This window comes from Salmo salar, chromosome 15 (assembly GCF_965601325.2).
Source record: "Salmo salar chromosome 15, fSalSal1, whole genome shotgun sequence".
Lineage (NCBI taxonomy): Eukaryota > Metazoa > Chordata > Actinopteri > Salmoniformes > Salmonidae > Salmo > Salmo salar.
Genome location: NC_138305.1, coordinates 10,415,311 through 10,431,970, shown reverse-complemented (window position 1 = coordinate 10,431,970; position 16,660 = coordinate 10,415,311). Strand labels below are relative to the sequence as shown.

Here is a 16,660-nt window from a genome sequence, read left to right as displayed (position 1 = left end):
GGGGGGGGCTAGAGAGCATTCTGCTGTGGGGGGGGCTAGAGAGCATTCTGCTGTTGGGGGGGGGCTAGAGAGCATTCTGCTGTTGGGGGGGGGGGCTAGAGAGCATTCTGCTGTTGGGGGGGGGGGCTAGAGAGCATTCTGCTGTTGGGGGGGGGGGCTAGAGAGCATTCTGCTGTGGGGGGGGGGCTAGAGAGCATTCTGCTGTGGGGGGGCTAGAGAGCATTCTGCTGTGGGGGGGCTAGAGAGCATTCTGCTGTGGGGGGGGCTAGAAAGCATTCTGCTGTGGGGGGAGGGGCTAGAGAGCATTCTGCTGTGGGGGGGAGGGGCTAGAGAGCACTCTGCTGTGGGGGGAGGGGCTAGAGAGCATTCTGCTGTGGGGGGGAGGGGCTAGAGAGCATTCTGCTGTGGGGGGGCTAGAGAGCATTCTGCTGTGGGGGGGCTAGAGAGCATTCTGCTGTGGGGGGGAGGGGCTAGAGAGCATTCTGCTGTGGGGGGGCTAGAGAGCATTCTGCTGTGTGGGGGCTAGAGAGCATTCTGCTGTGGGGGGGCTAGAAAGCATTCTGCTGTGGGGGGGGGGGGCTAGAGAGCATTCTGCTGTGGGGTCGGCTAGAGAGCATTCTGCTGTGGGGGGGGGCTAGAGAGCATTCTACTGTGGGGGGGGGGGGGCTAGAGAGCATTCTGCTGTGGGGGGGCTAGAGAGCATTCTGCTGTGGGGGGGGGCTAGAGACCTCAACCACACAATTACTGACCAACTAACCTTCAGCACTGACCTCAACCACACAATTACTGACCAACTAACCTTCAACACTGACCACAACCACACAGTTACTGACCAACTAACCTTCAGCACTGACCACAAACACACAATTACTGACCAACTAACCTTCAGCACTAACCACAACATTACTGACCAACTAACCTTCAGCACTGACCTCAACCACACAGTTACTGACCAACTAAACTTCAGCACTGACCTCAACCACACAGTTACTGACCAACTAACCTTCAGCACTGACCACAACCACAGTTACTGACCAACTAACCTTCAGCACTGACCACAACCACACAGTTACTGACCAACTAACATTCAGCACTGACCTCAACCACACAATTACTGACCAACTAACATTCAGCACTGACCTCAACCACACAATTACTGACCAACTAACCTTCAGCACTGACCACAACCAAACAATTACTGACCAACTAACCTTCAGCACTGACCACAACCACACAGTTACTGACCAACTAACCTTCAGCACTGACCACAACCACACAATTACTGACCAACTAACCTTCAGCACTGACCACAACATTACTGACCAACTAACCTTCAGCACTGACCACAACCACACAGTTACTGACCAACTAACCTTCAGCACTGACCACAACCACACAGTTACTGACCAACTAACCTTCAGCACTGACCACAACCACACAGTTACTGACCAACTAACCTTCAGCACTGACCACAACCACACAGTTACTGACCAACTAACCTTCAGCACTGACCACAACATTTCTGACCAACTAACCTTCAGCACTGACCACAACATTACTGACCAACTAACTTTCAGCACTGACCACAACCACACAGTTACTGACTAACTAACCTTCAGCACTGACCACAACCACACAGTTACTGACCAACTAACCTTCAGCACTGACCACAACATTACTGACCAACTAACCTTCAGCACTGACCACAACCACACAATTACTGACCAACTAACCTTCAGCACTGACCACAACCACACAGTTACTGACCAACTAACCTTCAGCACTGACCACAACCACACAATTACTGACCAACTAACCTTCAGCACTGACCACAACCACACAATTACTGACCAACTGACCTTCAGCACTGACCACAACCACACAGTTACTGACCAACTAACCTTCAGCACTGACCACAACATTACTGACCAACTAACCTTCAGCACTGACCACAACCACACAATTACTGACCAACTAACCTTCAGCACTGACCACAACCACACAGTTACTGACCAACTAACCTTCAGCACTAACCACAACATTACTGACCAACTAACCTTCAGCACTGACCACAACCACACAATTACTTACCAACTAACCTTCAGCACTGACCACAACCACACAGTTACTGACCAACTAACCTTCAGCACTGACCACAACCACACAATTACTGACCAACTAACCTTCAGCACTGACCACAACATTACTGACCAACTAACATTCAGCACTGACCACAACCACACTGTTACTGACCAACTAACCTTCAGCACTGACCACAACATTACTGACCAACTAACCTTCAGCACTGACCACAACCACACAATTATTGACCAACTAACCTTCAGCACTGACCACAACCACACAGTTACTGACCAACTAACCTTCAGCACTGACCACAACCACACAGTTACTGACCAACTAACCTTCAGCACTGACCACAACCACACAATTACTGACCAACTAACCTTCAGCACTGACCACAACCACACAGTTACTGACCTACTAACCTTCAGCACTGACCACAACATTACTGACCAACTAACCATCATCACTGACCTCAACCACACAATTACTGACCAACTAACCTTCAGCACTAACCACAACCACACAATTACTGACCAACTAACCTTCAGCACTGACCACAACCACACATTTACTGACCAACTAACCTTCAGCACTGACCACAACCACACAATTACTGACCAACTAGTTGGATACTATATACATTAATAGATAAAGGTTTCAGAAAGTCGTTTGCCATCCTCAGAAAGTCAAAACAATGTTCAAAATGTTCTCTCTCTCTGGTGAATACAGTATCTCTTTCTACCTTCTACTTCTTTCTATCTCTCCGTTCTCACACTGTTGTTGAAGTTTTAGGATTTAGTTTGTTTCAATTTCCACAAAAGGATTTGCAGAGAGACACAGTCTGTCAAAGGATGTGTTCCATCGGCTGATGATCCCAGCACTCAGAGAGCAGTCTGTTTTCAAAATGGTTTATTTTTTTCGTGTTTATCTCTCTCCCATTTGGTGTTGAAATTGAGTTTGGCCCCTCTTTCCATTGTCTGCTGTCCCAGTCGTGGATGTAAGCAAATGCTTTGTTTGTGTATGGTTGCAGCAGCACTAGCTAGCTGTCAAAGCTGCCAGTCAGGACATTGTCTGTACTACGCTAGAGAATAGCTGCTCGGGGGGCTTAGTTCCTGCAGTAAGCCTCACAGTCACAAACTATGGCAAACAACAGCACTCAGCCAATATTTCTGTCTACAACAAAGTCCATTTTGGGGCTGTAATTGACCACAGACAGGAGAAGCGGTAGAGTCTGTTCACAGGGGAATAGGCTCATCTAATGCCACTTTTGAGACGGACGAGACAGAGCAGGATGTTGCGATTTGAAAGACATATCTTGACAGTGTTCAGGTGTGACCTCTCCTTCTTCTCCTCTTCGTGTCGTGAGAAGAGTCCACGGTGTGAAACCTCTGATAAGGATTGATTTAAAACGTTGTGTAACTAAGCCTAAAGGTAAAGGTATGTGGTGGAGCGTTGTCGTGTGTGTGTTGGTAATACCTCATCTCTGCTGTAGTTTTCTGACCTCCCTCTGATCCTATAGAGCAGACATCTAAACTAAGAGTGTAAATCATGTGCTAGATGCTCTTTATTTCACTGTATTTTTTGGGGTTTTGTTTATGATGACACTTGGAAGACTGAGACTACCTTATGTAACTTTATAATGAGATTTACTGGCGTTGTTGTACCAATTGGCTAGTTTTCTTGCAAAAAGGGAGTTTGAAATATTTGCATTATTATCCAATAGGCACTGACCTGCAAGAAATTCCACAAAGTTGTCAACAGTGACACTAACAATCACAGAGAAAGATTAATTATGTCAACTTCCTTCCTACCCGAAGAAAGGTGTTTATGATTTCATTAAAAACAATATTTTCTCTGCTGTCCTTTACAACAAACAATTAAGGAAAGCTAACTAATTACATGGGGGCTAACAGGCTAATGTTACTTTTTTGTTGAAAGAGAAACAGAAAAAGATAGCTAGAATTAGGATTACAGATCATACAGTCTCATTCAAAGTGAGAAATGTCCTCATTGGAGATCTATCTGTTCTATGTACCGAAATGTGACACTAAACTGAAACCTAGCCACTCTCTCATATCTTAGCAACAGCTTGCTACACAAGTGTTTAGCTAGCTAACGTTTTATATCCGGACAACATTGATGCTCAATATATATTTGTTCTCAGCAATATCTACTGTAAGCCATATTTAAAGTTGAAGTCAAGCCAGATAGCCTACATTATTGAAATTGTATCTGTTTCGTTAGTTGATGTTGTAATGTTAGTGTCACGTCCTGACCAGCAGAGGGAGCAATTGTATTAGTTTTGGTCAGGACGTGGCAGGGTTTTTGTGTGTTAAGTGTTGTGTTGGTGATTGGACTCCCAATTGAAGGCAGGTGTGTTGAGTTGCCTTTGATTGGGAGTCCTATATAGTAGTGTGTGTTTTTCTTTGGGGTTGTGGGTAGTTGTTTTTGCACTGCGTTTGTTAGCCTGCAAAACTGTTGCTGTCGTGTTTATTGTTTTTCCTGTGGATGCCTTACTTGAGTTTATTAAAAGTATGAGTATTCACATACCCGCTGCGCCTTGGTCTTCTCTCCAGTACGACAACTGTGACAGTTAGTTACTTTGTTTTACATCCCTGTTAGTGAGCATTTCTCCTTTGCAGAGATAATCCATCCACCGGACAGGTGTGGCATATCAAGAAGCTGATTAAACAGCATGGTCATTACACAGGTGCACCTTGTGCTGGGGACAATAAAACCCCACTCTAAAAGGTTTTGTCACACAACACAATGCCACAGATGTGACACGTTTTGAGGGAGCGTGCGATTGGCATGCTGACTGCAGAAACGTCCACCAGAGCTGTTGCCAGAGAATTGATTGTTCATTTCTCTACCATAAGCCGCCTCCTACTTTGTTTTAGAGAATTTGGCAGGACGTCCAACCGATCTCTCAACCGCAGACCACGTGTATGGCGTCTTGTGGTGAACGGTTTGTTTATGTCAACGTTGTGAACAGAGTGCCCCATGGTGGCGGTGGGGTTATGGTATAAGCTATGGACAACCAACACAATTGCTTTTTATAGATGGTAATTTGAATTTACAGAGATATCGTGACGAGATGCTGAGGCACAGTGTCGTGCCATTCATCCACTGCCATCACCTCATGTTTCAGCATGATAATGCACAGCCCCATGTCGCAAGGATCTGTACACAATTCCTGGAAGCTGAAAATGTCCCAGTTTTTCCATGGCCTGTATACTCGCCAGATATGTCACCCATTGAGCATGTTTGGGATGCTCTGGATTGAAGTGAGCGACAGCGTGTTCTAGTTCCCGCCAATATCCAGAAACTTCACACAGCCATTAAAGAGGAGGGGGACAACATTCCACAGGCCACAATCAACAGCCTGATCAACTACATGTGAAGGAGATGTGTCGCGCTGCATGAGGCAAATGGTGGTCACACCAGATACTGACTGGTTTTCTGATCCATGCCCCTACCAACAGATGCATATCTGTATTCCCAGTCATGTGAAATCCATAGATTAGGGCCTAGTGAATTCATTTCAATTGACGGATTTCCTCATTATTACATGTTGCGTTTATATATTTTTTGTTCTGTGTACATTGTTGAGAAACGTATGAATAAAACAAGCATATATTTGGGGTTCTGATATTGTATGACAATTGGCCTAAACTCATGAGGCATTTAAAATATAAGTTCGATTCTTTAAGAATCAATGGCCGTGTGTTTAAATAATTGTAAAGTAAAACGTTCCGTGGACACAGATAACACGGATAACACCTTGTCCTGGATTAGACAGAATTTTTGTCTGGAGATTTTCCATTGATCTTGCTTTTCAGTCCTGTACTAGGCCTAATTTGTGTCCGGGAAAACCTCCCCATAATGTTTAAATGAGTGGAATGGAATGTCTTACATGAAAAAACACGTTTACATTACCAAGTACATAAATGGGGTAAACCTACTGTATTACTATGTATTAGGCTGTTTGAGAGAAGGTTTGAATCCTAATCAGCCCATCCAATGTGAGTACATCTGTTTGTAGATCAATAAAGGTACAATACTCTAGCAGTAGACAAGCTGCTGATGTTGAAAAGCCTTGTTGGTGCATGGGTCAAAATAAATTCTGAACTTCAGACAAAAGCTAATATTCAACTTAAAACATTATTATTTTTTTTTTGTATTTATTATTGCCAGTGTGCAATGATCGTGATCTATGAAACAACTACCGTTCTCTTCCATCGTTATGTTGTGTACATGGATTGGTAATATGGCTATGGTTTGCAGCCTGAATATGTCAAGCTCGGTTGCATTCAGCAAGAATACTCTAAGCCAGGGATGAGCACCTTGCAGAACTCAGCCGAGGGTCTGAACTTCCTGTTGAGATTTAGAATAGTAGAATACACCAGGTACTATTTAGAAATGCTGTGCATCAGCAGTCACTCAATTAACCAATGACAGGTATTTCTTTCTTCTTCTTCTTCAGATTGGTAAATTAGTCAAGGTGAGCGGCCATCTAAACTCGTAGTAAGCATGGTCGAATTATACCGATTTGGTGTGGTGTCCATTTGATCATCAGTTATCATATTAAAAAAACTGCAAACATTTGCCCTCCGTCTTTATGAAAAAATAAGTAGAATTGCATGTCATATTTTTATAAAATGGTAGAGATCTAAAAAACTCAGCTGACACAGAACTGGTTGGTGTATACAGAACTGGTTGGTGTATACAGAACTGGTTGGTGTATACAGAACTGGTTGGGGTATCTAGAACTGGTTGGGGTATACAGAACTGGTTGGGGTATACAGAACTGGTTGGGGTATCTAGAACTGGTTGGGGTATACAGAACTGGTTGGGGTATACAGAACTGGTTGGGGTATACAGAACTGGTTGGGGTATCTAGAACTGGTTAGGGTATCTAGAACTGGTTGGGGTATCTAGAACTGGTTAGGGTATCTAGAACTGGTTGGGGTATCTAGAACTGGTTGGGGTATCTAGGACTGGTTGGGGTATCTAGGACTGGTTGGGGTATCCAGAACTGGTTGGGGTATCCAGAACTGGTTAGGGTATCCAGAACTGGTTAGGGTATCTAGAACTTGTTGGGGTATCTAGAACTGGTTGGGGTATCTAGGACTGGTTCGGGTATACAGAACTGGTTGGTGTATACAGAACTGGTTGGTGTATACAGAACTGGTTGGGGTATCTAGAACTGGTTGGGGTATCTAGAACTGGTTGGGGTATACAGAACTGGTTGGGGTATACAGAACTGGTTGGTGTATACAGAACTGGTTGGGGTATACAGAACTGGTTGGGGTATACAGAACTGGTTGGTGTATACAGAACTGGTTGGTGTATACAGAACTGGTTGGTGTATACAGAACTGGTTGGGGTATACAGAACTGGTTGGGGTATACAGAACTGGTTGGGGTATCTAGAACTGGTTGGGGTATACAGAACTGGTTGGGGTATACAGAACTGGTTGGGGTATACAGAACTGGTTGGGGTATACAGAACTGGTTGGGGTATACAGAACTGGTTGGGGTATACAGAACTGGTTGGGGTATACAGAACTGGTTGGGGTATCCAGAACTGGTTAGGGTATCTAGAACTGGTTGGGGTATCTAGAACTGGTTAGGGTATCTAGAACTGGTTAGGGTATCTAGAACTGGTTAGGGTATCTAGAACTGGTTGGGGTATCTAGAACTGGTTAGGGTATCTAGAACTGGTTAGGGTATCTAGAACTGGTTGGGGTATCTAGGACTGGTTCGGGTATACAGAACTGGTTGGGGTATCTAGGACTGGTTCGGGTATACAGAACTGGTTGGTGTATACAGAACTGGTTGGTGTATACAGAACTGGTTGGTGTATACAGAACTGGTTGGGGTATACAGAACTGGTTGGGGTATACAGAACTGGTTGGGGTATACAGAACTGGTTGGGGTATCTAGAACTGGTTGGGGTATCCAGAACTGGTTGGGGTATACAGAACTGGTTGGGGTATACAGAACTGGTTGGGGTATCTAGAACTGGTTGGGGTATACAGAACTGGTTGGGGTATCTAGAACTGGTTGGGGTATCTAGAACTGGTTGGGGTATCTAGAACTGGTTGGGGTATCTAGAACTGGTTGGGGTATCTAGAACTGGTTGGGGTATCTAGGACTGGTTGGGGTATACAGAACTGGTTGGGGTATCTAGGACTGGTTCGGGTATACAGAACTGGTTGGGGTATCTAGAACTGGTTGGGGTATCTAGAACTGGTTGGGGTATCTAGAACTGGTTGGGGTATCTAGGACTGATTCGGGTATACAGAACTGGTTGGGGTATCTAGGACTGGTTGGGGTATACAGAACTGGTTGGGGTATCTAGAACTGGTTGGGGTATACAGAACTGGTTAGGGTATCTAGAACTGGTTGGGGTATCTAGAACTGGTTGGGGTATACAGAACTGGTTAGGGTATCTAGAACTGGTTGGGGTATCTAGAACTGGTTGGGGTATCTAGAACTGGTTGGGGTATCTAGGACTGGTTGGGGTATACAGAACTGGTTGGGGTATCTAGGACTGGTTCGGGTATACAGAACTGGTTGGGGTATCCAGAACTGGTTGGGGTATCTAGAACTGGTTGGGGTATCTAGAACTGGTTGGGGTATCTAGGACTGATTCGGGTATACAGAACTGGTTGGGGTATCTAGGACTGGTTCGGGTATACAGAACTGGTTGGGGTATCTAGGACTGGTTGGGGTATACAGAACTGGTTGGGGTATCTAGAACTGGTTGGGGTATACAGAACTGGTTAGGGTATCTAGAACTGGTTGGGGTATCTAGAACTGGTTGGGGTATACAGAACTGGTTGGGGTATCTAGAACTGGTTGGGGTATCTAGAACTGGTTGGGGTATCTAGGACTGGTTCGGGTATACAGAACTGGTTGGGGTATCTAGGACTGGTTCGGGTATACAGAACTGGTTGGGGTATCCAGAACTGGTTGGGGTATCCAGAACTGGTTGGGGTATCCAGTGGTGGGGCTTTCACGCACTTAGTAATCCTCTTTCACACTGGACCCTGACAGCTCTCATTCACTCTGTACAGTCAGCTTATTAGCCACGTTTCAATCTCTTAACATCCGAATTTCAATCTGTCACGAGGGGGTGGCCGCTAAAATGGATATGGGTACACAGACCCATAAGCCACTGCAGCCCCTCATGATGAGTTCCCGTTTTTTTTTTTTGTGGCCCACAAATCCCCATCAAAGTTGCCCATCCCTGCTCTACGCATTCATTAGCTGAGTGTAAGGCAAGCTATGCAATGCAGAGTCTCCTACTCCACAGTAAATCCGACTTTATATATTACTCTTTGTTTGGGCTTCATACGGTTTGATTTGGAGCCTAGCTGATATTTTGTCTAACCTACTGTATGTACCGTAAACAAGTCTGCAAATGAGTTTGAACTTTTCAGCCATGATCATGCGGTGTAGTTAAATACCCTCGCCCCTGATCAAGTTAATGAGGAGCAGAAATAAAGACACACACACACACACACACACACACACACACACACACACACACACACACGTATGCAAATTCATTTCAAAGTCAGCCAGAAGTGTTTGTAGTTATGCAGAACGTCATGAGAGCCTGCCCGGAGCCAGCAGGATCCTGGTTAACCAGGTGATTTTCAAAGTCATTAGTTCTTTCTATGATGGAACACAGGAAAATAATACTGGAGCAAGACTACTGTAGCCAGCATAACAGAACCAGACTACTGTAGCCAGCATAACAGAACCAGACTACTGTAGCCAGCATAACAGAACCAGACTACTGTAGCCAGCATAACAGAACCAGACTACTGTAGCCAGCATAACAGAACCAGACTACTGTAGCCAGCATAACAGAACCAGACTACTGTAGCCAGCATAACAGAACCAGACTACTGTAGCCAGCATAACAGAACCAGACTACTGTAGCCAGCATAACAGAACCAGACTACTGTAGCCAGCATAACATAAACAGACTACTGGAGCAAGACTACTGTAGCCAGCATAACAGAACCAGACTACTGTAGCCAGCGTAACAGAACCAGACTACTGTAGCCAGCATAACAGAACCAGACTACTGGAGCCAGCATAACAGAACCAGACTACTGGAGCCAGCATAACAGAACCAGACTACTGTAGCCAGCATAACAGAACCAGACTACTGTAGCCAGCATAACAGAACCAGACTACTGTAGCCAGCATAACAGAACCAGACTACTGTAGCCAGCATAACAGAACCAGACTACTGTAGCCAGCATAACAGAACCAGACTACTGGAACCAGCATTACAGAACCAGACTACTGTAGCCAGCATAACAGAACCAGACTACTGTTGCCAGCATAACAAAACCAGACTACTGTAGCCAGCATTACAGAACCAGACTACTGTAGCCAGCATAACAAAACCAGACTACTGGAGCCAGCGTAACAGAACCAGACTACTGGAGCCAGCATTACAGAACCAGACTACTGTAGCCAGCATTACAGAACCAGACTACTGTAGCCAGCATTACAGAACCAGACTACTGTAGCCAGCATTACAGAACCAGACTACTGGAGCAAGACTACTGTAGCCAGCATAACAAAACCAGACTACTGGAGCCAGCGTAACAGAACCAGACTACTGGAGCCAGCATTACAGAACCAGACTACTGTAGCCAGCATTACAGAACCAGACTACTGTAGCCAGCATTACAGAACCAGACTACTGTAGCCAGCATAACAGAACCAGACTACTGGAGCCAGCATAACAGAACCAGACTACTGTAGCCAGCATAACAGAACCAGACTACATAACAGAACCAGACTACTGTAGCCAGCATAACAGAACCAGACTACTGTAGCCAGCGTAACAGAACCAGACTACTGTAGCCAGCATAACAGAACCAGACTACATAACAGAACCAGACTACTGTAGCCAGCATAACAGAACCAGACTACTGTAGCCAGCATAACAGAACCAGACTACTGTAGCCAGCATAACAGAACCAGACTACTGTAGCCAGCATAACAGAACCAGACTACTGTAGCCAGCATAACAGAACCAGACTACTGTAGCCAGCATAACAGAACCAGACTACTGTAGCCAGCATAACAGAACCAGACTACTGTAGCCAGCATAACAGAACCAGACTACTGTAGCCAGCATAACAGAACCAGACTACTGTAGCCAGCATAACAGAACCAGACTACTGGAACCAGCATAACAGAACCAGACTACTGTAGCCAGCATAACAGAACCAGACTACTGTACATTTACGTCATTTAGCAGACGCTCTTATCCAGAGCGACTTGCAGTAGTGAATGCATACATTTCAATTCATACATTTTTGTTTCTTTTTTTTCTCCGTACTGGCCCCCCGTGGGAATCGAACCCACAACCCTGGCGTTGCAAACACCATGCTCTACCAACTGAGCCACAGGGAAGGAATAACATGAACAGACTACTGTAGCAAGCATAACAGAACCAGACAACTGTAGCAAGTGGATTTTATTTGACAAGGTTAGACTATATTCCATAGCAAACAACATACAGGAGAAAGAAGGAATATGTTCAGATATTCATTATTCACTTCTACGTCTTCGTGCCGTCCTGAATCTCTCCAGATTATATTCCTAGGCTGAGTGGGCTTTTTCACTCACTGTTCTTGTCTAGACATGTTTTGGCATACTGCAGCATGCTTTCTTGCTTAACTCACAGACACAATTTTTGCCTGAAATGACATCTGAAGTGCCATTGAAACTGAAATGACGTCTGCTTAGCAAGTGAGCTGCAGTCAGAGATATCAAAGAAGAATTAAGAGTTAGAAGGAAGGACAACGTGATGATTTTACACTGTTAATATGCTCTGAGGAAATGATTTCACTTCGCTACAATACAGTCTTTTCCAAAGGTCTTTTCATGCCTTTAATTTCCAAATGGCTTAATTCATCAGAAAATGGTTCAAATGTGACATCTCCTTTTGTCTTTTCATCTGTTTATCTGTGACCGGGAGACTCCCGTCCCCACACATTCAGAAATATAATTTAGTCTTCTCTTATGTTCTCTGAACAGTTATCTGGCTGACCAGTGCTGGAATGGCGGCTGCATCTACCTGATCATGCTCCGGAGGATCAAACGCAAAGCCCCTCTCCCTCCGTGCAATGGAAACGGCAACAGTGGTGTAATCCAAGATGGCCGAAACTCCCTGGACCATAGGAGCAGCGTGTTCTCCAAGCCTCCTGACAGCCTTCCGACGCAGACCGGTGGCAGCAAACGGACGCGAAAGTTTGGCATCATCGCCCGGTCGACGTTCAATCGTGATAGTAAAGAGCTGGGCCCTAAGAACGAGAGCTGGGACGATGGCGGCGGGGAAACGCTGGAGAACGGTTACCGCGGCAACAGAGGCTCTGCGATCTCCATGGACATGGAGGTCACGCCCCCAGAGCCTAGTAGCTGCACCCCTTCCATGGACACGCCCCCAGAGGAGCAGCCAAGAGAACCAGGACCAGCGACAATTCTGGCCCCTCTAGCGATCCCACATCACCTGCAGAATGGGGGAGGAACCGCCACCCTGCCGAATCGCTTCCACAGAGGACTGTCCGAACACAAGACAGAGTCCCTCAGCAGTGATACCTCCAGTCAGGTAGGACAGACAGAATCCCTCAGCAGTGATACCTCCAGTCAGGTAGGACAGACAGAGTCCCTCAGCAGTGATACCTCCAGTCAGGTAACACAGACAGAATCCCTCAGCAGTGATACCTCCAGTCAGGTAGGACAGACAGAATCCCTCAGCAGTGATACCTCCAGTCAGGTAAGACAGACAGAATCCCCCAGCAGTGATACCTCCAGTCAGGTAACACAGACAGAATCCCTCAGCAGTGATACCTCCAGTCAGGTAACACAGACAGAATCCCTCAGCAGTGATACCTCCAGTCAGGTAAGACAGACAGAGTCCCTCAGCAGTGATACCTCCAGTCAGGTAGGACAGACAGAATCCCCCAGCAGTGATACCTCCAGTCAGGTAAGACAGACAGAATCCCTCAGCAGTGATACCTCCAGTCAGGTAACACAGACAGAATCCCCCAGCAGTGATACCTCCAGTCAGGTAACACAGACAGAATCCCTCAGCAGTGATACCTCCAGTCAGGTAACACAGACAGAATCCCTCAGCAGTGATACCTCCAGTCAGGTAAAACAGACAGAATCCCCCAGCAGTGATACCTTCTGTCAGGTAAGACACAGTATGTTATAGATACAGTATGTATTCCAGTCAAAAGTTTGGACACCTACTCATTCCAGGGTTTTTCTTAATTTTTACTATTTTCTACATTGTTGAATAATAGTGAAGACATTGAGACTATGAAATAAGACATATAGAATCATATATTAACCAAACAAGTGTTAAACAAATCAAAATATATTTTATATTTGAGATTTTTCATAGTAGCCACCCTTGCCTTGATGACAGCTTTGCACACTCTTAACATTCTCTCAACCAGCTTCATGAGGTAGTCACCTGGAATGCATTTAAATGAACAGGTGTGCCTTGTTAAAAGTTAATTTGTGGAATTTATCTACACCTTAATGCGTTTGAGCCAATCAGTTGTGTTGTGACAAGGTAGGAGTGGTATACAGAAGATATCCCTATTTGGTAAAATACCAAGTCCATATTATGGCAAGAACAGCTCAAATAAGCAAAGCGAAACAACAGTCCATCATTACTTTAAGACATGAAGGTCAGTCAATCTGGAAAATTTAATGAACTTCGAACGTTTCTTCAAGTGCAGTCTCAAAAACCATCAAGCGCTATGATGAAACTGGCTCTCATGAGGACCGCCACAGGAAAGGAAGACCCAGAGTTACCTCTGCTGCAGAGGATACATTCATTAGAGTTAACTGCACCTTATATTGCAACCCAAATAAGTGCTTCACAGAGTTCAAGTAACAGACACATCTCAACATCAACTGTTCTAAGGACACTGGGTGAATCAGGACTTCACGGTCAAATTGCTGCAAAGAAACCACTACTAAAGGACACTAATAATAAGAAGAGACTTGCTTGGGCCAAGAAACAACAGCAATGGACATTAGACCCGGTGGAAATCTGTCCTTTGGTCCAAATTCTTGATTATTGGTTCCAACCGCTGTGTTTTTGTGAGACGCAGAGTAGGTGAATGGATTATCTCCTCATGTGTGGTTCCCACAGTGAAGCATGGAGGAGGAGGTGTGATGGTGCTTTGCTGGTGACACTGTCAGTGATTTATTTAGAATTCAAGGCATACTTAACCAGCATGGCTACCACCGCATTCTGCAGCCATATGCCATCCCATCTGGTTTGCGCTTAGTGGGACTATCATTTGTTTTCAACAGGACAATAATCCAACACACCTCCAGGCTGTGTAAGGGTTATTTAAGGAAGAAGGAGAGTGATGGAGTGCTGCATCAGATGACCTGGCCTCCACAATCACCCGACCTCAACCCAATTGAGATGGTTTCGGATGTGTTAGACCGCAGAGTTAATTGAAAAGCAGCCAACAAGTGCTCAGCATATGTAGGAACTCCATCAAGACTGTGGGAAGAGAATGCCAAGAGTTTGCAAAGCTGTCATCAAGGGAAAGGATGTCTACTTTGAAGAATCTCAAATATAACATGTAGTTTAATTTGTTTAACACTTTTTTGCTTACTACATGATTCCATATGTGTTATTTCATAGTTTTGATGTCTTCACTATTATTCTACAATGTAGAAAATAGTGAAGAAAAAAAAACCTTGCCTGTGTTCTAAAACTTTGGACTGGTTTGTGTGTACTGTACCATATACTGTACCATCCTGCACTCATCCTCTCATCAGCACTGAAAGAAGACAGTATGTAGCGGTCACTTAAAGAAAGAGAGGCGTAGTTTGATCTTGGATTTGTGGTCATCTCCATATGTTTCTGATGTAACTCACCCTGAGAGAGTCTCTCATCTCTGCTCTGTGTTAATCTGGCCTACCACGGCTTAGAATAGCCAGTTTGTTTCCAGCCCAGTTGCAGATGTTACCCATGTGTCAGTGTTTTAGCCAATCAGAAGGGATATGTTCCGTTGTGCCAACGATTGAACCAATGAGACAGGCAGATGTTCCCATGTTTCAGTGGTTTAGTCAATCAGAGGAGGTTAGGCTTGAGGCCCTTTCAGGATCAGATTGCCCACTCTAACGTTCTAAGCTCAAAGGCCTCTGGTTTTAAAGGGCTGGCTGGTTTAGAGCTTGAAGATGAAGCCTTTTGAAAATACCAAAGTATACCAAAGCTGTGTAACATCTTACATGAGAACCAAACTGAGGACAGAAACAGTAGTAATGAATGAAATGAGACAGTCTGGCCATACAGGCCATCTTTCTTAATCTCCATAAAAATCTCCACATGTTGAGTCACCTTAACTGGACAAATCTTTAAAAAAAACCTCTACAGAAATCCTACCTCTCTATGTACAGTTACACTCATGAGTCATCCACAATGACTAACCTCACCACAGACAATTGAGATCAATCCTAAACAAATACACACTACAGCAAGATACGTTAACCGTTTTAATCATATTAGCATGAATAAGGTTGAGCTGGGATTAGCTACAATACACCTGAACATCCTGCATACCAGATACTAATGCTTTTGGTTGATCCAGACTCACTTTCCTATTAGGGGTAGGCCCAACATTAGCTAATCTCTTCCCTGTTAGGGGTAACATTAGCTAATATCTTCCCTGTTAGGGGTAAAATTAGCAGGTATCTTCCCTGTTAGGGGTAACATTAGCTAATATCTTCCCTGTTAGGGGTAACATTAGCTAATATCTTCCCTGTTAGGGGTAACATTAGCAGATATCTTCCCTGTTAGGGGTAACATTAGCAGGTATCTTCCCTGTTAGGGGTAACATTAGCTAATCTCTTCCCTGTTAGGGGTGACATTAGCAGATATTTTCCCTGTTAGGGGTAACATTAGCTAATATCTTCCCTGTTAGGGGTAACATTAGCTAATATCTTCCCTGTTAGGGGTAACATTAGCTAATATCTTCCCTGTTAGGGGTAACATTAGCAGGTATCTTCCCTGTTAGGGGTAACATTAGCTAATATCTTCCCTGTTAGGGTTAACATTAGCTAATATCTTCCCTGTTAGGGGTAACATTAGCTAATATCTTCCCTGTTAGGGGTAACATTAGCAGATATCTTCCCTGTTAGGGGTGACATTAGCAGGTATTTTCCCTGTTAGGGGTAACATTAGCTAATATCTTCCCTGTTAGGGGTAACATTAGCTAATATCTTCCCTGTTAGGGGTAACATTAGCTAATATCTTCCCTGTTAGGGGTGACATTAGCAGGTATTTTCCCTGTTAGGGGTAACATTAGCTAATATCTTCCCTGTTAGGGGTAACATTAGCTAATACCTTCCCTGTTAGGGGTGACATTAGCAGGTATTTTCCCTGTTAGGGGTAACATTAGCTAATATCTTCCATGTTAGGGGTAACATTAGCTAGTATCTTCCCTGTTAGGGGTAACATTAGCTAATATTTTCCCTGTTAGGGGTAACATTAG

General features: G+C 44.7%; 1 protein-coding gene across 1 annotated transcript in view; it reads left to right on the top strand.

The window, feature by feature from the left end:
• LOC106570928 (PDZ domain-containing protein 2) overlaps positions 1 to 16,660 on the top strand; it is a 183,131-nt gene that overhangs the window by 47,049 nt on the left and 119,422 nt on the right. The window contains exon 3 of the mRNA XM_082961630.1: positions 12,168 to 13,284. Within this exon, the coding sequence (XP_082817756.1) occupies positions 12,168 to 13,284 (1,117 nt within the window). The remainder of the gene's footprint in view (positions 1 to 12,167; positions 13,285 to 16,660) is intronic.